Source organism: Cetorhinus maximus, unplaced genomic scaffold, assembly GCF_964194155.1.
Source record: "Cetorhinus maximus unplaced genomic scaffold, sCetMax3.hap1.1 HAP1_SCAFFOLD_1777, whole genome shotgun sequence".
In the NCBI taxonomy this organism is placed as follows: domain Eukaryota; kingdom Metazoa; phylum Chordata; class Chondrichthyes; order Lamniformes; family Cetorhinidae; genus Cetorhinus; species Cetorhinus maximus.
Window position 1 is genome coordinate 3,748 of NW_027597717.1, and position 22,453 is coordinate 26,200.

General features: G+C 48.3%; 1 protein-coding gene across 3 annotated transcripts in view; it reads left to right on the forward strand.

Moving 5' to 3' along the window:
• The first annotated feature begins 1,360 nt into the window (after positions 1–1,360).
• The window catches only part of LOC144676645 (pyridoxal kinase-like), a 48,788-nt gene continuing 27,695 nt past the window's right edge, over positions 1,361–22,453 (forward strand). For 2 of the 3 annotated variants that reach the window (XR_013575387.1, XM_078537016.1), the window contains exons 1-7: positions 1,361–1,490; positions 4,090–4,144; positions 6,618–6,722; positions 8,007–8,090; positions 9,291–9,337; positions 9,443–9,528; positions 10,424–10,469. Coding sequence is in view for 2 of the 3 variants with exons in the window: in XM_078537016.1 (XP_078393142.1) it covers positions 1,398–1,490; positions 4,090–4,144; positions 6,618–6,722; positions 8,007–8,090; positions 9,291–9,337; positions 9,443–9,528; positions 10,424–10,469 (516 nt within the window). In the remaining variant the exon portion in view is untranslated. The remainder of the gene's footprint in view (positions 1,491–4,089; positions 4,145–6,617; positions 6,723–8,006; positions 8,091–9,290; positions 9,338–9,442; positions 9,529–10,423; positions 10,470–22,453) is intronic. The other variant, XM_078537017.1, reaches the window with a different exon arrangement.

Below are 22,453 nucleotides of genomic sequence, written 5' to 3' on the forward strand. Positions count from 1 at the left end.
CGGGGGGACGGGGGGACGGGGACGGGGGGGACGGGGGGACGGGGACGGGGGACGGGGACGGGGGACGGGGATGGGGGACGGGGACGGGGGGGACGGGGGACGGGGGGACGGGGGACGGGGGGGGACGGGGACGGGGACGGGGGACGGGGATGGGGGACGGGGACGGGGGGGACGGGGGACGGGGGGGGGACGGGGACGGGGACGGGGGGGGACGGGGGACGGGGATGGGGGACGGGGACGGGGGGGACGGGGGACGGGGGGGGACGGGGACGGGGACGGGGACGGGGGGACGGGGATGGGGGACGGGGACGGGGGGGACGGGGGACGGGGACGGGGGACGGGGGACGGGGGACGGGGGACGGGGGGGACGGGGACGGGGGACGGGGGACGGGGGGACGGGGGACGGGGGGACGGGGACGGAGACAGGAGATCGGGGACGGGGGACGGGGATGGGGGACGGGGGGACGGGGGACGGGGATGGGGGACGGGGGACGGGGATGAGGGGACCGGGGACGGGGGGACGGGGGACGGGGACGGGGGACGGGGACAGAGACAGGAGATCGGGGACGGGGGACGGGGATGGGGGACGGGGGACGGGGGACGGGGACGGGGGACGGGGATGGGGGACGGGGATGGGGGACGGGGACGGTTTCAGGTTTCCCAATATTTAACTGGAGGAAATTTCTGCTGATTTGATATGAACACAGGTGAAGCCAGGACCCAGGTCAAGTTGGCGCTGAGTGCGTCACCACGGCGACCGGGGCGGGGCTGACGGTGTCACCACGGCGACCGGGGCGGGGCTGACGGTGTCACCATGGCGACTGGGGCGGGGCTGACGGTGTCGCCATGGCGACCGGGGCGGGGCTGACGGTATTCCCACGGTGAATGGGGCGGGGCGCTTTCCATGGCGATGGCACAGCCCCTCCCGGGATAATCGGCTCCTTCTCAATGACCTCCTGCTGACCTCCCGGTTGCTAGGACACGCGGTTGCCTGGAGACCAAGACGCTGATAGGGCCCTTTCCCTGCGCGTCACGGACCGCTCAGGACCCCACGCCGCTTCCGATAGGTGGCCGGCCCGCGCCTGAGCCCCGGTGCCGGCTGAGGGCGAACGGCAGCGGGAGAGGGAGCGGAATCGGAATCGGAATCGGGGTCGCAATCGGGGTCGCAGTCACAGCCCGAGCCCGAGGGCCCAGCCCCAGCCCGGGCTCCATTTGGCCCAGCTCCCCGGCCTCGGGCTGCACACACCGGTCCCGGTTCGGAGCCCCGGGCTCACGCGGGACACGGGAGCCCCGAAGGCCGGGCGCAGACACCGAGAGCCCGGCCCCGGGAGGCCGGAGACAACCGCCCCCCCAGCCCGATCCCCGATCCCCGGGTCCGGGCCCGGCCTTTGGCCGCGATGCTGCCGGAGCCCGAGTGCCGAGTTCTGTCCATCCAGAGTCACGTCGTCCGCGGCTTCGTGGGAAACAAATCGGCCGCTTTCCCGCTGCAGGTTAGTGACCGGGGGGGGGGGGGGGGGGGGGACCCGTAAAACCCGGGAAACACGAACCCCCCCAAATCCCAACCCCAACCCAAAAAAACCCGCAAAACTCCCCCAACCCGAACCCCCAAAATCGACAAAGCCCCCAACCCCCCCCCCCCAATCCCAAACCAAGCCCCCCCAAAAATCCCGAGGCCCCCAAAAACCCCCAACCTGAACCCCAGAAGCCACAAAAGCCCAACTCGAACCCCCCAAAACCCAATGCTCCAACCCAAAAATCCCAACCTAACCCCCCAAAAAAACTCCCAAAAAACCCCAACCCCCCCAATAAGACACTCCCAAACACCCAAAAAATCCCCCAATAAAACACCCCCAATCCCCCCAGAAACACCCCAAAAAACTCCGAACCCCCCCAAAACACCCAACCCAAAACCCCAAACCCGACCCTCCCAGATAACCCCATAGAAAACCCAAAACCGAACACTGCATAACACCCAATCCCCCAAAAATCCCCCAAAATCCAAATCCGAACCCCCCAAAAAACAGCAAACCCGAAACCCCCAAACTGAACCCCAAAACCCCAACCTGAACCCCGAAAACCCCAAAACCATGAAACCCCAACCCGAACCCCCCAAAACCCCAATCCAAACCCCAAAAGCCACAAAACCCCAAACAAACCCCCCTCAAATCCCAACCAGAACCCCCAAAATCCGTAAAGCCCCAACCCGAACCCCCAAAGCAGCAAAACCCCAATCCAAAACACCCAAAAATCCCAAACCGAACCCAAAAAACATGCAAAACTTCCCCAACCCAAACCCCCCAAAATCCGCAACCCCCCAAAAACCCAACCGAAACCCGCAAAAACCTGAAACCCCAACCCACACCCCCAAAACCCCAACCAACCAAACCCCCCAAAATCAAAGCCAAACCAAACCCAAAACCAAAACCCCAAACAGAACCCAAAAACCCACAAAACACCCAAAACCCAAAACCCAACCCAGCCCCAAAACCCCAACCGAGCCCCCAAAACCCCAACCTGAACCTGCAAACCCCGAATCCTAACCAACCCCCAAAAAACCTGCAAAAACCAACACCCAAAATAAACAACCAACCCGAACCCCAAAAACCCCAACTCTCCAACCCAAAAATCCCAACCCAACCCCCCAAAATATCCCCAAAACTCCAAACCCAAACCCCCTCAAACAACCCCAAATAGCCATAAACCCAAACCTCAAAACCCCAACATCCAAGAAAATCTCCCAAAAACGCCAAACCCCCCAATAAAACACCCCCAACCCCCAAAAAGTCCATCCAAAAAATCCCCAACCCCCAAATAAAACACCCCCAATCTCCCCAAAGCCCCACACCCTCAAAAAACCACCCCAACCCCCCAAAAACACACCAAAAGCTCCAACCCCCTAAAAATCCCCAACCCGAACCCCCAAAACACCCAACACCAAACCCGACCCCCATAGAAAACCCAAAACCGAACCCCCCAGAAAACCCAATCCCCCGAAAAAATCCCCAAACCTCCAAACCCGAACCCCCAATAAACCGTAAACCTGAACCCCCTAAAAAACCCCAAACACCTAAAAATCCAAACCCCCCAAAATCCTCCCAAACCCCAACCCCCCAACAAAACACTCCCAAAAAACTTGAATCCTCAAAAACCCAAACCCCCCCCAATAAAACGCCCCCAAAAACCCACCCAAAAAACCCCAATCCCCCCAAAAAACCCCAATCTCCCCACCCAAAAAAACCCCAATCCCCCCCAAAAACCCCAACCCCCAATAAAACACACCCAAACCCTGCAAAAACCACCCCAACCCCCACAAAAAGCCCAACCTGAACCCCCCCAGAAAACCCAAAAACCCAACCCAAACCCCCAAAAACCCAATTTACAAAACCCCAAGCCCGCACCCCCAAAATTCCGACCTGAATCCCCAAAACCCTGACCCCCCCAAAAATCACAACCCGAGCCCCCAAAAAACCTAACCCAAACCCCAACCTAAACCTCCCAGAAAACCCAAAACTCCCCTAACACCCAACCCAAACCCCAAACAAATCTAAACCCAACCCCCTCAAAATCCCAATTCCTCAAAAAACACCCCGAAATAACTCGAACCCTCAAAAACCCCAACCCCACAAAAAACACACCCAAAAAACCCCAACCCCCCAATAAAAAACCCCCAACCCCACAAAAAACCAGCCCAACCCCCTCAAAAACACCCAAAACCTCCAACCCCCTGCAAACCCAAACCCGAATCTCGCAAACACACCAAACCCGAACTCCCACAATCCCAGCCCAAACCCCCAAAACACCCCAAAAAATCCCAAACCCAAACCCCCTCCCAAAAAACCCTGAACCCCCTAAAAAAAACCCAATAAACCCAGCCCCCCACAAACCCAAAACACCCCCCCCCCCCCCCCCCCCCCCGCCAAAAAGAATTCAAACCGGAACTCCTCAAAACCTCAATCAAACCCCAAACCCAAACACTCAAAGACCCCCAGCACCCAGAATCTCTCAATCCAAACCCAGAGTCACCCCTGGCGGTCGCCCCTGGTTCACTCCATCCTCCCGTAGCTTAATGACTGTGTTTTGCTCCAACAGGTGTTGGGATTTGAGGTGGATTTAGTGAACTCTGTTCAGTTCTCCAATCATACAGGTAAGATTTGGATACCTACAGCCAAACTGTACATTTCCATAGTGTTAATATCGCTGTTGCTGTTACATCTGGGGGAGTGCAATTAATTGGATAACTCTTACAAACATGGGTCCCACATACACACACTGACTCTCACTGGGGTACGGGTCCCACACACACAGACTCTCACTGAGGTACGCGTCCCACACACACTGACTCTCACTGGGGTACGCGTCCCACACACACTGACTCTCACTGGGGTACGCGTCCCACACACACTGACTCTCACTGGGATACGCGTCCCACACACACTGACTCTCACTGTGGTACGGGTCCCACACACACACTGACTCTCACTGGGATACGCGTCCCACACGCACTGACTCTCACTGGGGTACGGGTCCCACACAAACTGACTCTCACTGGGGTACAGGTCCCACACACACTGACTCTCACTGGGGTACGGGTCCCACACACACTGACTCTCACTGGGGTACGCGTCCCACACACACTGACTCTCACTGGGGTACGGGTCCCACACACACTGACTCTCACTGGGATACGGGTTCCACACACACTGACTCTCACTGGGGTACGGGTCCCACACACACTGACTCTCACTGGGGTACGGGTCCCACGCACACTGACTCTCACTGGGGTACGGGTCCCACACAAACTGACTCTCACTGGGGTACGGGTCCCACACACACACTGACTCTCACTGGGGTACGGGTCCCACACACACTGACTCTCACTATTGTCAGGAGCTCCAGCTCACATCAGCACAATGTCTGGGTTGGAACTGGAATCTGTTCCTTACTGGCTGAGTTGCTCAGCCCCACATTAGATGGAACCATGACCCTAACTGAGACTCTAGGTGACCCTTGGTATTAATTCCTGTCTGTCTCATGCCAGCTGTTGCACATTGCTGGTTCCCAACTCCTGGGTCCCATTTTCTCTGGAGTTGAATAGCACAAATGGCCTCTTGACTGTACAGAAACAGTATTGGTTACAGCTGCCACATTCTCTCAATGTCTTAGTTGGCCTCTTTATAATTCACCCAGTGCTTACTTAACAGCAGTATTGCAATGAGTTACAGCATGGGAAAGCTGCTATTAATTTATAACTTGCTCCTTGCTCAGTTTCCTCGCTTGCCTGCTTGTAGAGACTCTCATATTCTGTGTCACATAGGGTCCTGTAAAGAAACAAAGGCCTTCCTATCTGTTGGTGCAAACTTTAGAGCTAGTTTATGATAACATGATCCCCTCCAATCTCAACATATCAGATAATGTTATAAGGAAGCTTCAGCAGTTTGTAGTGCACACCTTGCCTGTCTGTACAAATCTGTGTACACTTGCAGCAAGTTTCATGCAGTTATCTGCTCCTAACAGGAAGTGTCAGAATATCTGTAACCTCTATTTAACCTTCATATCAACACTCTTTACAGAGCTTTTCATAGGCTCTGGCTGCCCCCTGAACTTTGCAAACATCTTCTAATCTGTACATTAACTATTGCGTACAAAGAACATAACTTAAACCGATTGTGTGCGCGCCATGGGGTGCGTGTGTGCACATGTGCTGGCATTGTTTGTCCTATGTTTTCCTGTATTCTTGAACAGTCAGTCTATCCAGTGAAGGAGCTTCTGGCGAGGATGAAGGAGCGTCTGGTGAAATGAATGTCCGAGTCACAATGATGGACCACTGCAGCTGGTGGAATTTCAAAAGAAAAATTTCAATGGATAGAAATCTGGAAATGAAAAGCGAGTCTCAGTAATGGTGACCATGAAACCATCATTAATTGTTGTAAAAACCCATCTGGTTCACTAATGTCCTTTAGGGAAGGAAATCTGCTGTCCTTACCTGGTCTGGCCTACATGTGACTCCAGACCCACAGCAATGTGGTTGATTCTTAAATGCCCTCTGAAATGGCCCAGCAAGCCACTCAGTTCAAGGGCAATTAGGGGTGGGCAACATGCTGGCCTTGCCAGTGACACCCACATCCCGTAAAAGAATAAGGCAAAAAAAGGAGGCCATTCAGTCCATATCTGTGCTGGCTCTTTGGCAGAGCTGAGTGGGGCCTGAAATGCGTGTGTGAGCTACTCTGCTCCCTTTGCCTGTTTCCTTTATCTGTACACCCACTTCTTACTCTGATGGGACTTGCATGGTCCTGATATCATCGACATAACAAAAGACAAGTACAAACACCCCCACCAACTAAAGTAGAGTACAGCTTTAGAAATAGCCATTGATCTCCCCTCAGGATCCTGGAAACACAGACCCAGGACCTCGAGACAATTGGCTCCCATTACACCATGGCTGGACACTGCTGTTGGTGCGTCACAAAACCCACAAATTTGGAACAACAACAAGGACAGAAACCGGAAAAAGTCATTTCTTTTAGAACAGAAAGTAAATTGTTGCACTCCTCAACCCCCACTGAAACAGTGATCACTGTCTCCCTCCCAATTCACTATCTCCTGTGTTTGTGATTCAGGATATGAGCACTGGAAGGGACAAACCATGACAGCAGAGGAGCTCCAGACACTATATGAAGGACTCAAACTGAATGATGTGACTCGCTACGATTACGTACTGACAGGTAGGCACTGATTGCAGGGATTGATTGCACCCTGAGGGCAAGTGTTGATGCAACTGATTGACAGGCAGTGTAGAGTGAGCTTTACTCTGTATCTAACCCCGTGCTGTACCTGTCCTGGGAGTGTTTGATGGGGACAGTGTAGATGGAGCTTTACTCTGTATCTAACCCCGTGCTGTACCTGTCCTGGGAGTGTTTGATGGGGACATTGTAGAGTGAGCTTTACTCTGTATCTAACCCCGTGCTGTACCTGTCCTGGGAGTGTTTAATGGGGACAGTGTAGAGGGAGCTTTACTCTGTATCTAACCCCGTGCTGTACCTGTCCTGGGAGTGTTTGATGGGGACATTGTAGAGTGAGCTTTACTCTGTATCTAACCCCGTGCTGTACCTGTCCTGGGAGTGTTTGATGGGGACATTGTAGAGTGAGCTTTACTCTGTATCTAACCCCGTGCTGTACCTGTCCTGGGAGTGTTTGATGGGGACATTGTAGAGTGAGCTTTACTCTGTGTCTAACCCCGTGCTGTACCTGTCCTGGGAGTGTTGTAGAGTGAGCTTTACTCTGTATCTAACCCCGTGCTGTACCTGTCCTGGGAGTGTTTGATGAGGACATTGTAGAGGGAGCTTTACTCTGTATCTAACCCCGTGCTGTACCTGTCCTGGGAGTGTTTGATGAGGACATTGTAGAGGGAGCTTTACTCTGTATCTAACCCCGTGCTGTACCTGTCCTGGGAGTGTTTGATGGGGACAGTGTAGAGGGAGCTTTACTCTGTATCTAACCCCGTGCTGTACCTGTCCTGGGAGTGTTTGATGGGGACAGTGTAGAGGGAGCTTTACTCTGTATCTAACCCTGTGCTGTACCTGTCCTGGGAGTGTTTGATGGGGACAGTGTGGAGGGAGCTTTACTCTGTATCTAACCCCGTGCTGTGCCTGTCCTGGGAGTATTCAATGGGACACCAGAGAGGGAGTTTTATTTATTGCACGTAAATAGGCCAATGAGCTGTTTGAAAGGGGCACCCTGGGAGGATGTGCGCTTTATAGCACCCTCGCCTTTGAATCAGAGGGTTGTGGGTTCATGTCCCACTCCTGGAAAACCAAGAACTGTGATTGTACTCGAAAGAAGTTGCAATCTGTGACTGTTGGTAACTCGAAAAGAGTTTCCCCTGTCTGACCTTCTGGGGTGAGTTCATATCTGTAGGAGGCAAATTGTGAAGGTGGGCAATGGGATGTGAGACTCCCAGCTCTCAGATTGCTTTGCACAGTGAGTGACACACCCTGTCTGTTTATAAGGTTACACCAGAGACACTTCATTTCTGGATAAGGTGATGGAAATTATTCAGGAGCTGAGGAGACAGAACCCCAAGCTGGTTTATGGTGAGTCTGTCCTTGAACTGCTGATTGGTGGGGGTGAGTAACATGGATCATTGACTTACTTTGAAGTTCTCATCTAATCTTGGGAGTCTCCTTGTTGATAATTAAACGTCCTGACCTTTACTCTCCTGCTCTGATGTTGCATGAGCTGACATTTGAGATTACAGCTCGAGATTAGTCCCAGGTATCTTTGTTTTGTAGGTTAAGTTGCTGATTTGAACTGTTTCTGTCTGAGAGGGGATCCCTTCTGTTAATTAGCTCATGAATAGTTTGCACCATTTGAGGGGTGGATTCAGGGCTGTGAAGTCCCCCTCATATTCAGATTGTACTGTAAGTAATAAACTGGGGAGAGACGGCTTAAACCTAAATTTGGGTTAGGGTCAGCAAGTCCTACAATGAGACAGCACAAAAGGTGGCCATTTGGCCTATTGTGCCGGTGCTAATTGTATTAGTGAGCTATCAATTAATCCCATTCCCCCTGAATGTATTAGTGAGCTATCAATTAATCCCATTCCCCCTGAATGTATTAGTGAGCTATCAATTAATCCCATTCCCCCTGAATGTATTAGTGAGCTATCAATTAATCCCATTCCCCCTGATTGTATTAGTGAGCTATCAATTAATCTCATTCCCCCTGCTCTTTCCCCATAGCCCTGCAAATATTTCTCCTGCAAATGTTTCTCCTGCAAATGTTTCTCCAATTCCCTTTTGAAAGCTACTGTTGAATATTTTTCCATTGCCCTTTCGAGCACAAGTTCCAGATCACTACTAATCACTGTAGAAAAAATAATTCCCCATGTCTCCTCCTTCTGCAGTTCTTTTTTCTGATTTAGTTTCTGTCCCTATCTGTTATAAAGGAGAACCATCCCAGCTTCTCCACATAACTCAACTGAACTCCCTCGTGCCTGGGACCGTTCTGGTAAATCTCCTCTGCACCCTCTCTAAGGCCTGGACCTTCTTCCTAAAGTGTGGGGCACAGAATTGAACACAATCCTCCTGCTGATGCCTAACCTGCAATTTATAAGGTTTTAGTGTCACTTCATGGGCTTGTATAGTAAGGGGTCCAAGGTGAGTCTGAGGGGCACACTGGTAGGTGCAGCTGATATGGGAACAGGGTCTGAGGGGCACAATGGGGGTGAGCATGTGGGAAGCAGAGGCTTTTAATGTAAACAAAAGCTGATTATTCACTTATTTCTCTTCCAGTTTGTGACCCAGTGATGGGTGATAAGAGGAATGGAGATGGATACATGGTGAGTGTTCTGGGTGCACTTTGGGACATCTGAGGGTGTGTCTCTCTCTGGCTCTGTGTGCGCCCAGGAAATATTATTTTGCTGAATGTCGTCTTCTCTTTCTAGTATGTTCCAGAAAATCTTCTTCCAGTTTACAAAGAGAAAGTGGTCCCCCTCGCTGACATCATCACTCCAAACCAGTATGAGGCAGAGTAAGTGTCACTGCCTGATGATTGCTGATTTCTCCCCCTCTTTCCCTCCCCTGCCCACTGCTTCCCCCCCCACCACATGGGAATAAGCCCCACAGGACAGGAGCATGCTGCCTGGTATGTGAGACTAGATGCTGATCTCCTGATGGCTGCCCCTCTGTCTCTTCTGCTGAAGGAGCTGGTGCTGGTGGGAGTGGCCCCTCAAAATCTCCAGGTCAGTGATTGAGCTGAGCGGCTTGTCTCCACTTTAAAATCTCAAAAGGCACAGTGAGAGGGTGCCCTACTGCTTAACACAGTTATTCTTGTCAACTGTTTGTCACAACATCTCCCAAACCAGAGCAATGATTGAAGGGTCCAGGCAAAAATCCTTGCTGTCTGGGTCTGCAACAGTTCTATATGGAGCAGCAGCTGATAGTCATTCCACTAACTCTGTGCACTTTGAGGAATGCGATACAGAAATTTTTCGGGCAAGGTTAGAAAAATAACGCACAGATTCCTCCAATATCTTCCTTATCACTAAGTGGTCAGAACAGGTGACCTTGTTGGATATAAATTCTTTTGCTCATGTTGAAGGGTTGGAAATATGAGAGTTGATTTCGGATGCAGTATGAGGGAGGAAGTTGAAAATACCATTACGTTGAAAGCTCAGTGAGACAGAGAGAGTGAAACTGAAGAATGAGTGAGAGAGATGGGGAGGGGACAAGGAAGGGAAGTGAAGAGAGAGAATCAGTGGCCAACAGATATAGAGAAGAGAGATGGAGTTTGTGTGGAAGCTCAACTCCTGTCAGTTTGGATTGTGTGGGTGGGCAGACCTGATGAAATATCTGATGGTATTTGCCAGGTTTTTAGGTGAAGTTTGTGATTAAGATTGACTGCACTTTGACCTTTTCTTTTTCAGAATTCTTGCAGGAAGGAAGATGAACACTGAGAAGGAGGCAATTGAGGTAACAGAGTTTGTTAAATGGTTCAATTCTAAACCATCACTTGGACACGTGGGGCCAGTGGATGAAACATTAAACTGAGGCCCACTCTGCACATTCAGCTGTATGTGAAAATACCACGGCACTATTTCAAAAAGTGGGGCAACCTCCCCAGCATCCTAGCAAACATTGATCTCTCAAACAACACCAGAGACAGGTCATCTGGTCATTATCATCTTGCTGTTTTTGGGAGCTTGCTGTGAGTAAATTGCTTGTCATGTTTTCTACATTACAACAGCAATTACACTTCAAAAAGTCCTTCATTGACTGTAGAAGAATCGTACAGATTCAACGTTAACTCTGTTCTCTCTCCACAGATACTGCCAGACCTGCTGAGTATTTCCAGAATTTTCTGTTTCTATCTTTGGTACAGTATGGAGTTAGATACAGAGTAAAGCTCCCTCTACACTGTCCCCATCAAACACTCCCAGGACAGGTACAGCACGGGGTTAGATACAGAGTAAAGCTCCCTCTACACTGTCCCCATCAAACACTCCCAGGACAGGTACAGCACGGGGTTAGATACAGAGTAAAGCTCCCTCTACACTGCCCCATCAATCACTCCCAGGACAGGTACAGCACGGGGTTAGATACAGAGTAAAGCTCCCTCTACACTATCCCCATCAAACACTCCCAGGACAGGTACAGCACGGGGTTAGATACAGAGTAAAGCTCCCTCTACACTGTCCCCATCAAACACTCCCAGGACAGGTACAGCACGGGGTTAGATACAGAGTAAAGCTCCCTCTACACTGTCCCCATCAAACACTCCCAGGACAGGTACAGCACGGGGTTAGATACAGAGTAAAGCTCCCTCTACACTATCCCCATCAAACACTCCCAGGACAGGTATGGAGTAAGGGGATGCACGGAAAGGAGACTGTCTACGTCTCACTCTGTGTAGTGTGTTGTTGGGAATTTGGTTCATGTGGTAAATTCTGGTAAGTTTTTTTCTCAGGTTTGAAGTTAGATTAAGAGTCATGCTCTGACATAGAACTTTCAACCAACAACTATGTTAAATAGCCCTTGTCAAACAGGGAATGGCAGTTGGCTGTCAATCACTTGAAAGTAGTTGGTTTCAGTTGCTGTTAATTACTGTAGCAAGAAGTGAAACTAGCTAGTGACTCATCAGAAGCTCTGTAAAAGCAGGCAGATTTTTCAAACTGCTCTGAGTAAGGGGGTGGATGGAGAGGAGTCTACGCCAGAGTGAGAGGTAGAGTGTGTAGTTGGGAATTTGGGTCAGGTGGGAATTGAGATGAGCAGAGGATAGAGCTGCTCCTTCCTCTCCTTTCTTCAGTCTCCAGGAGCTGGTCTCCAAGCTAGGAGAGTGCAGCTTGCTGTGTAAATTAACGAAGTTTGGACAGGAATGGCAGGCCTGGTGGTGTGTCTACAGCATGTGGCCATCTGGAATGCACTGCAATCCCAGGCAACCATATCTGCAGAAAGAGTCTGCAGCTTAGGCAACTTTGGCTCCCAGTTGCTGAGCTGGAGTCTGAGTTGTGGACATTATGGGGCATCAGGGAGGGGGAGAATTACCTGGACCCTTTGTCCTAGGAGGCAGTCACTCCCCTTAGGTTAGGCAGAACCATAGAGTTGGTCAGTGGTCAGGAATTGCAAGTCAGGCTGGTAAGGGAAATTAGCATTAATGATGGAGGAGCCTCTGACTTTGTCCAGCAGGTGTGAAGTGCTTGCTACCTGTGTGGATGAGGAGAAGGACTGCAAGGTGGATGAGTGGAGTGGCCATGGCACTATGGTGAAGGATGCCATTCAAGTGGGAGGAGTGAAGAGGAATGTGGTAGTGATGGGAGACGGTCTAATCAGGGGGGTAGATACTGTTCTCTGCAGCCATGACTGAGAGGCTCCGAAGGTTGTATTGCCTGCTCGGAGCCAGGACACCTCACGACTGGAGAGGAATTTGGAATGGGAGGGGGAAGTTCCACTTGTCATGGTCCATGTTGGAACCAGCGACCTAGGTAGTACAGGAATGATCTGCTAAGAGAATTTGAGGAGTTAGGATCCAAATTAAAACGCAAAACACCAAAGGTAGTAATCTCTGGATTGTTACCTGAGCCACACGCCAACTGGCAAAGCGTCAAGCAGGTTGGAGAATTAAACACGCGGCTCAGAGAGTGGTGAGAGAATAAGTGGTTTCAATTCATGGGGCACTGGCATCAGTACTCGGGGAAGAGCGAGCTATTCTGATGGGATGGGTTCCACTTGAACCGGGCTGGGACCAGTGTCCTGGCCAATCGTATAATTATGGCTGTGCACAGGTCTTTAGCCTAATGTGGGCAGTGGGGTGGGAGGGTTTGGATGAAGGGAGATTTTTCGAAACCCATGAAGAGGGGTCAGGGCATCAGAACAATATAGTGATGTGGGCAAAGACCAAGCAGAATGGGACAGGAAGGGACAGAGAGTTTGCCAAAAGTGTACATCAGCAAATAAAGTCATAGCAGGGAATAGAAGTAAAAAAAAAATGAAATTAAACGTTCTTTATCTGAATGCACAAAGCATCTGCAATAAGTTGGACGAACTAGTGGCATAAGTAGAGGTAAATGATTTGGATCTAATCGCCATGATAGAAACATGGCAAGGTGATCAGGGTTAAGAAATAAATATTCCAGGGTACACAATATTTCAGAAAGACAGACAGAATGGCAAAAGAGGGGGGGTAGCTCTGATTGTAAGAGATGACAAGGACTTGAGAGAGAGAGAAGGGATCTGGCCTCAGAAGATCATGAAGTAGAATCAGTATGGGTGTAAGTTAGGATTAGCAAGAGTCAGAAAACACTGGTGGGAGGAGTTTATAGGCCCCTTAACAGTAGTTATACTGTTGGGCAGAACATTAAACAAGAAATTGTTGGAGCTTGTAACAAAGGAAATGTAAAAAATATTGGGGGCTTTATTTTGAGACAACCAAAGAGGCAAGAGTGGTCTTATGACAGTTTTTCAGAACAATATGTTGTGGAACCGACAAGGAATATAGCTATCTTAGATCTAGTATTGTGCAATGAAGCAGGGTTAATTAGTAATGTTGCAGTAAAAGATCCTCTGGGAAATAGTGATCATAATACTTTTGAATTCCATGTTAAATTTGAAAGTGACATAGTCCAATCGCAAACAAGAATCTTAAAGCCAATTACATAGGTATGAAGGGAGAACTGGCTATGGTTAATTGGGTAAATAGACTGAAAGGTAATGGGGAACATTTAAAGAAACAATTCAAAATGTCCAACATAAAAACATTCCATGGAATAACAAAAACTCAGCAAGACCGACCCATCTGTGGCTCAATCAGGGAGTTAGGGATAGTATTAGATCGAAAGAAGAGGCTTACAATTTTGCGAAAAAAAACCAGTAATAAGTCTGAGGATTGGGAGTGTTTTGGAAACCAGGGCTACCAAAAAGTTGTTAAAAAGGGAAAAAATAGAATCAATTAGCCAGAAATATAAAAACAGATTTTAAGATCTTTTATAAATATATAAAAAGGAAGAGAGTAGCTAAAGTAAACATGAGTCCCTTGGAATCAGAGACAGAAAGAATTATCATGGGGAATGAGGAAATGGCAGAGATATTTGACAAATATTTTGTCTGTCTTCACAGTAGAAGACACAAGTTTCATACCAGAAATAGACGATAACCTAGAGGCTAAAAAGAGTGAGGAAATTAATATCAGAGAAAAAATATTGGAGAAACTGGACACCAAAATCTAACAAATCCTGCGACCTGATGGCCTACACCCTACAGCACATCCACTATCTCTGCAGCTATGATTTTCTAAAATTACTTTGATTTGGTAACAGTCCCATCAGATTGGAAGTTGGCAAATGTTACACTGTTAATGACCGCAGCTGATGGTAATGCTGAGCAAGCCATCAGATTGAAATCCGCCTCGCCTAATCGAAATGTTTTTTTTTTGGATTGTAGAAAAGCGGAGGGATAGTTGCTGAACAGAGAAGCACAGGACTTCAGTGTTAAACAGTTTTTCATTCTTCAAATTTAAAAAAAGTTATTAAAAGAAAAGATAAAACTTAGACAAGATAAAAGATACAGTTAGAAAAGATCTTACAAAATAACTTCAATGTTTTACCAAAGGTACACAATGAAATTATCTTTTTGGCAACAGCCCTTATAGATTCTTAACGGTAAATGCAGGAAATATTACCCAAACCGAGAAATTGCCTTTCACTGTAACCAGAAGTACAATCCAGGACTTCCCAGAACCAAAACTCGCTGGTGTGGTTTTCCAAAGGCAGGTTCAAATGAACTGTTTAACAAGACACATATTCTCCCAGCCTAAAACTCGGCTGCTTTCTTCAGTTAAAAATCTTTCACAGTGAGAAACAACAGAGCCGGCCTTGAGAGACATCCCCACAGCAACTCGAACCAGCTGAAAATCTGTAACTCAAACACTTTTCTCCCCCTTTCATCTTCGTTCTCCACTGTCTTCACAAATCCCTTTCAACTTGGGTGCCCCAAATATTAAAACCTTTTAAGTTCCTATGTTACCTCTATTTTGGTTCAATAAAATTTAATATGTCTGCCCCAGTTTACTCACGATTTTCCTGGAAGGTGCAAATGTTCCTTGAGACCTTTGAACCCCTTTTGAAATGCAATAGCTGCACATCAATTTCCACACTTAACCCCAAATGTAAATTTCAAATCTACTGTTTACTTGTAAATTCAAACCCACAATAAGGCCTCATTACAAATGCAAACAGATAACACCTTTACTCTTTTATCCCTTAGACTCCACAGACAACTGGACTCCAAAAAATTGTCCTTTGAGTAATCCTGGACACACACAGGCACAGCTTCCCTTACCCACACAGAATATATACATACCATAAACAACATAAAAATATACACATCATCACAACACCAATAAGAAAGGGGAGAAAACAGGGAACTACAGGCCAGTTAGCCTATCATTAATTGTTGAGAAAATGCTGGAATCAATTGAGGAAGTCTTAAAGCACTTAGAAAAGTATAGTAGACCATAAGATGTAGGAGCAGAAGTTGGCCATTCAGCCCATCGAGTCTGCTCGGCCATTCAATGAGATCATGGCTGATCTGATAATCCTCAATCCCACTTTCCTGTCTTTTCCCCATAAACCTTGATCTGTCTATCTCAGCCTTGAATATACTTAACGACCCAGCCTCTACAGCCCTCTGCGGTAAAGAACTCCACAGACTCACTATCCTCAGAAGTTCCTCCTCGTCCATCTTACATGGGTGGCCCCTTACTCAGATTATGCCCTCTGGTCTTAGACTCTCCCACAAGGGGAAACAACCTCTCAGCATCGACCCTGTCAAACCCCATAAGAATCTTATGATTAGAATAAGTCAATATGGTTTTATTAAGGGGAAATCCTGTTTGACAAATTTGAGGATGTAACTAGTAGACAAAAACCCTGTACACAAAAAGCAGGGCTATTCTAACCCGGCCAATTACCACCCCATCAGTCTACTCTCGATCATCAGTAAAATGATGGAAGGGGTCATCAACAGTGCTATCAAGTGGCACTTGCTTAGCAATAACCTGCTCACTGATGCCCAGCTTGGGTTCCGCCAGGGCCACTCAGCTCCTGACCTCATTACAGCCTTGGTTCAAACATGGACAAAAGAGCTGAACTCCCGAGGTAAGGTGAGAGTGACTGCCCTTGACATCAAGGCAGCATTTGACCGAGTGTGGCATCAAGGAACCCGAGCAAAACTGGAGTCAATGGGAATCAGGGGGAAAACTTTCCGCTGGTTGGAGTCATACCTAGCACAAAGGAAGATGGTTGTGGTTGTTGGAGGTCAGTCACCTCAGCTCCAGGACATCACTGCAGGAGTTCCTCAGGGTAGTGTCCTTGGCCCAACCATCTTCAGCTGCTTGATCAATGACCTTCCTTCCATCATAAGGTCAGAAGTGGGGATGTTTGCTGATGATTGCACAATGTTCAGCACCATTCGCGACTCCTCAGATACTGAAGCAGTCCATGTCCAAATGCAGCAAAACCTGGACAATATCCAGGCTTGGGCTAACAGGTGGCAAATAACATTTGTGCCACACAAGTGTCAGGCAATGACCATCTCTAACAAGAGACAATCCAACCATCGCCGCTTGATGTTCAATGGCATTATTTTCTGCTGAATCCCCCACTATCAACATCCATTGACCAGAAACTGAACTGGACTAGCCATATAAATACTCTGGCTACAAGAGCAGGTCAGAGGCTAGGAATCGTGTGACGAGTAACTCACCTCCTGACTCCCCAAAGCCTATCCACCATCTACAAGGCACAAGTCAGGAGTGTGATGGAATACTCTCCACTTGCCTGGATGACTGCAGCTCCCACAGCACTCAAGAAGCTTGACACCGTCCAGGACAAAGCAGCCCCGCTTGATTGGCACCACATCCACAAACATTCACTCCCTCCACCACCAACGCATAGTAGCAGCGTGTGTACCATCTACAAGATGCACTGCAGGAATTCACCAAGGCTTCTTAGACAGCACCTTCCAAACCCACGACCTCTACCATGTAGAAGGACAAGGGCAGCAGATAGAAGCAAAAAACTGCGGATGCTAGAAATCCAAAACAAAAATAAAAATACCTGGAAAAATTCAGCAGGTCTGGCAGCATCTGCAGAGAGGAACACAGTTAACGTTTTGAGTCCGTATGACTCTTCAACAGAACTAAGTAAAAATAGAAAAGGGGTGAAATATAAGTTGGTTTAAGGGGTGGGTGTTGGGACAGGTAGAGCTGGATAGAGGGCCAGTGATAGGTGGAGATAACCAAAAGATGTCAGACAAAAGGACAAAGAGGTGTTGAAGGTGGTGATATTATCTAAGGAATGTGCTAATTAAGGGTAGAAAGCAGGACAAGCAAGGTACAGATAGCCCTAGTGGGGGTGGGGTGAAGAAATCGTAAAAGGCTAAAAGGTAGAGATAAAACAATGGATGGAAATACATTTAAAAATAATGGAAATAGGTGGGAAAAGAAAAATCTATAGAAATTATTGTTAAAAAATGGGGGGATCGGAAAGGGGGTGGGGATGGAGGAGAGAGTTCATGATCTAAAATTGTTGAACTCAATATTCAGTCCGGAAGGCTGTAAAGTGTCTAGTCGGAAGATGAGATGCTGTTCCTCCAGTTTGCGTTGAGCTTTACTGGAACAATGTAGCAGGCTAAGGACGGACATGTGGGCATGAGAGCAGGGTGGAGTGTTGAAATGGCAAGCGACAGGGAGGTCTGGGTCATGCTTGCAGACAGACCGAAGGTGTTCCGCAAAGCGGTCACCCAGTCTGTGTTTGGTCTCTCCAATGTAGAGGAAACCGCATTGGGAGCAACGAATGCAGTAGACTAAATTAAGCGGAGTGCAAGTGCAATTCTGCTCCACTTGAAAGGAGTGTTTGGGCCCTTGGACAGTGAGGAGAGGGGAAGTAAAGGGGCAGGTGTTGCACCTTCTGCGGTTGCATGGGAAGGTGCCGTGGGAGACGGTTGAGGTGTAGGGGGTGATGGAGGAGTGGACCAGGGTGTCCCAGAGGGAACGATCCCTGCGGAATGCCGCCGGGGGGGTGAAGGGAAGATGTGTTTGGAGTTGGCGGAAATGGCAGAGGATGATCCTTTGAATGCGGAGGCTGATGGGGTGATAAGTGAGGACAAGGGGGACCCTATCATGTTTCCGGGAGGGAGAGGAAGGTGTGAGGGCGGATGCGCGGGAGATGGGCCGGACACGGTTGAAGGCCCTGTCAACCACCGTGGGTGGAAAACCTCGGTTAAGGAAGAAGGAGGATACGTCAGAGGAACCGTTTTTGAAAGTGGCATCATCAGAACAGATGCGACGGAGGCGAAGGAACTGAGAATGGGATGGAGTCCTTACAGGAAGCGGGGTGTGAGGAGCTGTAGTCGAGGTAGCTGTGGGAGTCGGTAGGCTTGTAATGAATATTGGTGGACAGTCTATCACCAGAAATTGAGACAGAGAGGTCAAGGAAGGGAAGGGAAGTGTCAGAGATGGACCATGTGAAAATGATGGAGGGGTGGAGATTGGAAGCAAAATTAATAAATTTTTCCAAGTCCAGACAAGAGCATGAAGCAGCACCGAAGTAATCATCGATGTACCGGAGAAAGAGTTGTGGGAGGGGGCCTGAGTAGGACTGGAACAAGGAATGTTCCACATACCCCATAAAGAGACAGGCATAACTGGGGCCCATGCGGGTGCCCATAGCCACACCTTTTATTTGGAGGAAGTGAGAGGAGTTAAAGGAGAAATTGTTCAGTGTGAGAACAAGTTCAGCCAGACGGAGGAGAGTAGTGGTGGATGGGGATTGTTCGGGCCTCTGTTGGAGGAAGAAGCGGAGAGCCACCAGACCATCCCGGTGGGGGATGGAGGTGTAGAGGGATTGGACGTCCATGGTGAAGAGGAGGCAGTTGGGGCCAGGGAACTGGAAATTGTTGATATGATGTAGGGTGTCAGAGGAATCACGGATATAAGTGGGAAGGGACCGGACAAGGGGAGAGAGAATGGAGTCAAGATAGCGAGAAATGAGTTCCGTGGGGCAGGAACAGGCTGACACGATCGGTCTGCCGGGACAGTCCTGTTTGTGGATTTTGGGTAGGAGGTAGAAGCGGGCCGTCTGAGGTTGGGAGACTATGAGGTTGGAAGCTGTGGAAGGAAGATCTCCAGAGGAGATGAGGTCAGTAACAGTCCTGGAAACAATGGCTTGATGTTCAGTGGTGGGGTCATGGTCCAGGGGGAGGTAGGAGGATGTGTTTGCGAGTTGACGCTCAGCCTCTGCGAGGTAGAGGTCAGTGCGCCAGACAACAACAGCACCACCCTTGTCAGCGGGTTTGATGACAATGTCAGGGTTGGACCTGAGAGAACGGAGTGCAGCAAGTTCAGAGAGAGAAGGTTAGAATGGGTGAGAGGAGCAGAGAAATTGAGACGGCTAATGTCACGCCGACAGTTCTCACTGAAAAGATCAAGAGAAGGTAAGAATCCAGAGGGAGGGGTCCAGGTGGAGGGAGAATATTGGAGGCAGGTAAAAGGATCCGTTGAACGGGGAGAGTTCTCCTGCCCAGAAGTGAGCACGGAGACGAAGGCGGCGGAAGAAGAGTTCAGCATCATGCCGAGCCCGAAATTCATTGAGATGAGGGCGCAAGGGTATGTAACTAAGTCCTTTGCTGAGCACTGAACGTTCAGCATCGGAGCAGATAGATGGGAACACCACCACCTGGAAGCTCCCCTCCAAGCCACTCACCATCCTGACTTGGAAATATATCGCCGTTCCTTCACTGTCACTGGGTCAAAATCCTGGAACTCCCTCCCTAACAGCACTGTGGGTGTACCTACACCACATGGACTGCAGCGGTTCAAGAAGGCAGCTCACCACCACCTTCTCAAGGGCAACTGCGGACGGGCAATAAATGCTGGCCCAGCCAGCGAAGCCCACATCCCATGAATGAATAAAAAAAAAAGTAGGGTAGATAAAGGGGAACCAGTAGATGGGAACATAGGAAATTGGAGCAGGAGTAGGCCATTTGACCCTTCAAGTCCATTCTGCCATTCAACCAGATCACAGCTGATCATCTTTTACCTCAATGCCATTTTCTCACATTGCCCCCATATCCCTTGTCCCCATATCCCTTGATATTTTTAATAACTAGAAATCTATTGATCTCTATTTTGAACATACTCAATGGCTGATTCTGCACAGCCCTCTGGGATAGAAAATTCCAAAGATTCATCTCCCTCTGACTGAAGAAATTACTCCATCTCATTTCAAAATGGCTTGCCTCTTATTCTGAGACTGTGTCCCTTGGTTGTAGACCCCCTAGCCAGGGGAAACATCCTTCCTGCATCTACCATGTCGAGCCCTGTAAGAATTGTGTACGCTTCAATGAGGTCACCTGTCTTTCTTCTAAACTCTAGAGAATACTGGCCCATTCTCCTCAATTTCATCTCACAGGACAATTATGACACAGCCGATGGTAAAGGCTGAGTTGGTCGAATCCCAGAGGGAATTTTGAAACAACTATCATACCCATTTTTGCAATTTGTATGTTTCGAGATGCAGGCTTTGAATTCAGTAATAAAAAGACCACCGAGTTTCAAGACGTATTTTTTTATAAACCTAAATTAATACAAGAAAGATTGTAAGCACATACATGTCTACAAAATTACTACTCTAATAACTACAAAAATCCCCTAATTAATCTGACTCTCAGTTACACCCCAGTTAAGGCAACAGTAAATCTCAGATTTAACGGATCCCTGGCAGAGCACACCCTGGACAGTCACATTCAAAAGGAGTTTATTTCAGCTCTGGGTCCTTGAATACAGACTTGAGGTTTACAGGCTGGAGACTTCTCACACTTGTTGAATCTTAAAATGCCTCTCCCTGACACAATCTCCTTTCTCCTTTATACATATCTCCCTCTTTGAATGTAAATTTTCCATTGTATCACTAGGCTTTTAACTTTACCTCTTCCAACAACAACATTCTTTGATTCCACCAATTTTATTAGTAAGCTGAAAAAAATAAACACATTGCTTGGCAACTTCTAGCTAGGTGCAAGATTTCACCCATTCTTTGGAATGCTTTATATTAAAATGTAAATTGCCCCTTTGACACCTATGTTTCTAAACTTCCCCATGTTCATCTAATTACCATTTCAAACCTACTTCTTTCTGTACAACAAAGCTTCTAGACCAGCTGGCTTTAATCCAATTAACGTGCGCGCGCATGCGCGCGCACACACACACACACACACACCAGTAAACTCCATTTTAAAAAATAATTTCCAATAACATTATAGGCAATCTCTTCATGACCAGGACAATCCCACAGGGATTAGTCTGGTGAACCTTCATTGCACTTCCTATATGGCAAGTACATCCTTCCCTGGGTAAGGAGACCAAAACTGTGCACAATATTCCAGGTGTGGTCTCTCACCAAGGCTCTATACAATTGCACTAAGACATCTTTACTCATGTACTCAAATCCCTTGCGATGAAGGACAACATACCATTTGTCTTCCTAATTGCTTGCTGCACCTGCCTGTTTTTAGTAACTCATGAACAAGGATACCCAGCTCCCTTTTGACACTTTTTTGCGAAAATATACTTTATTCATAAAATATCTTCAAGAACATTCCAAACCATTTCAAAATCACCATCACAAAAGTACAATCAGGTTCAACTTTTATAACATGTATCACGAGGTGCATCAATACAATCAATGAATCTTACAATCAATGAATCTTACAATCATTTGCAGACATTCATTTTGAGCTGTACAGCCCGAGGGGCTCTACACAGTTCCTAGTCCCTCGGTGCACTGTGGCAGAAAGGTCTTAGACAGCGACCCTTCCCCATTGCGCCTTTGCGGCGACTGCCCCAAGCTTTAGTGCGTCCCTCAGCACGTAGTCCTGGACTTTGGAATGTGCCAGTCTGCAACACTTGGTCGGGGACAACTCTTTACACTGGAAGACCAACAAGTTTCGGGCAGACCAAAGAGCGTCTTTCACCGAGTTGATGATCCTCCAGCACTTTCCAGTCTCTCACCATTTAAGAAATACGCTGCCTTTGGTTTTTCTGGCAAAGTGGATAACTTCATCCTTATTCACATTATATTCCATCTGCCATGTTCTTGCCCACTCACTTAGCCTGTCTAAATCCCCTTGAAGCCTCCTTGCATCCCCCTCAATTCACATTTCCATCTAGTTTTATGTCATCAGAAAATTTGAAAATATTACATTTGGTCCCCACATCCAAATAATTTACGTAGATTGGAAACAGCTGTGGCCCCGGCACTGAATCTTGTGGTACCCCACGGGTAACAGCCTGCCATCCTGAGAATGACCTGTTTATTCCTACTCTGTTTTCTGCCTGTTAACCAATTCTCAATCCATGTCCGTGTAATACCCCTCAATCTCAGGTGCTCTAATTTTGCTAACCA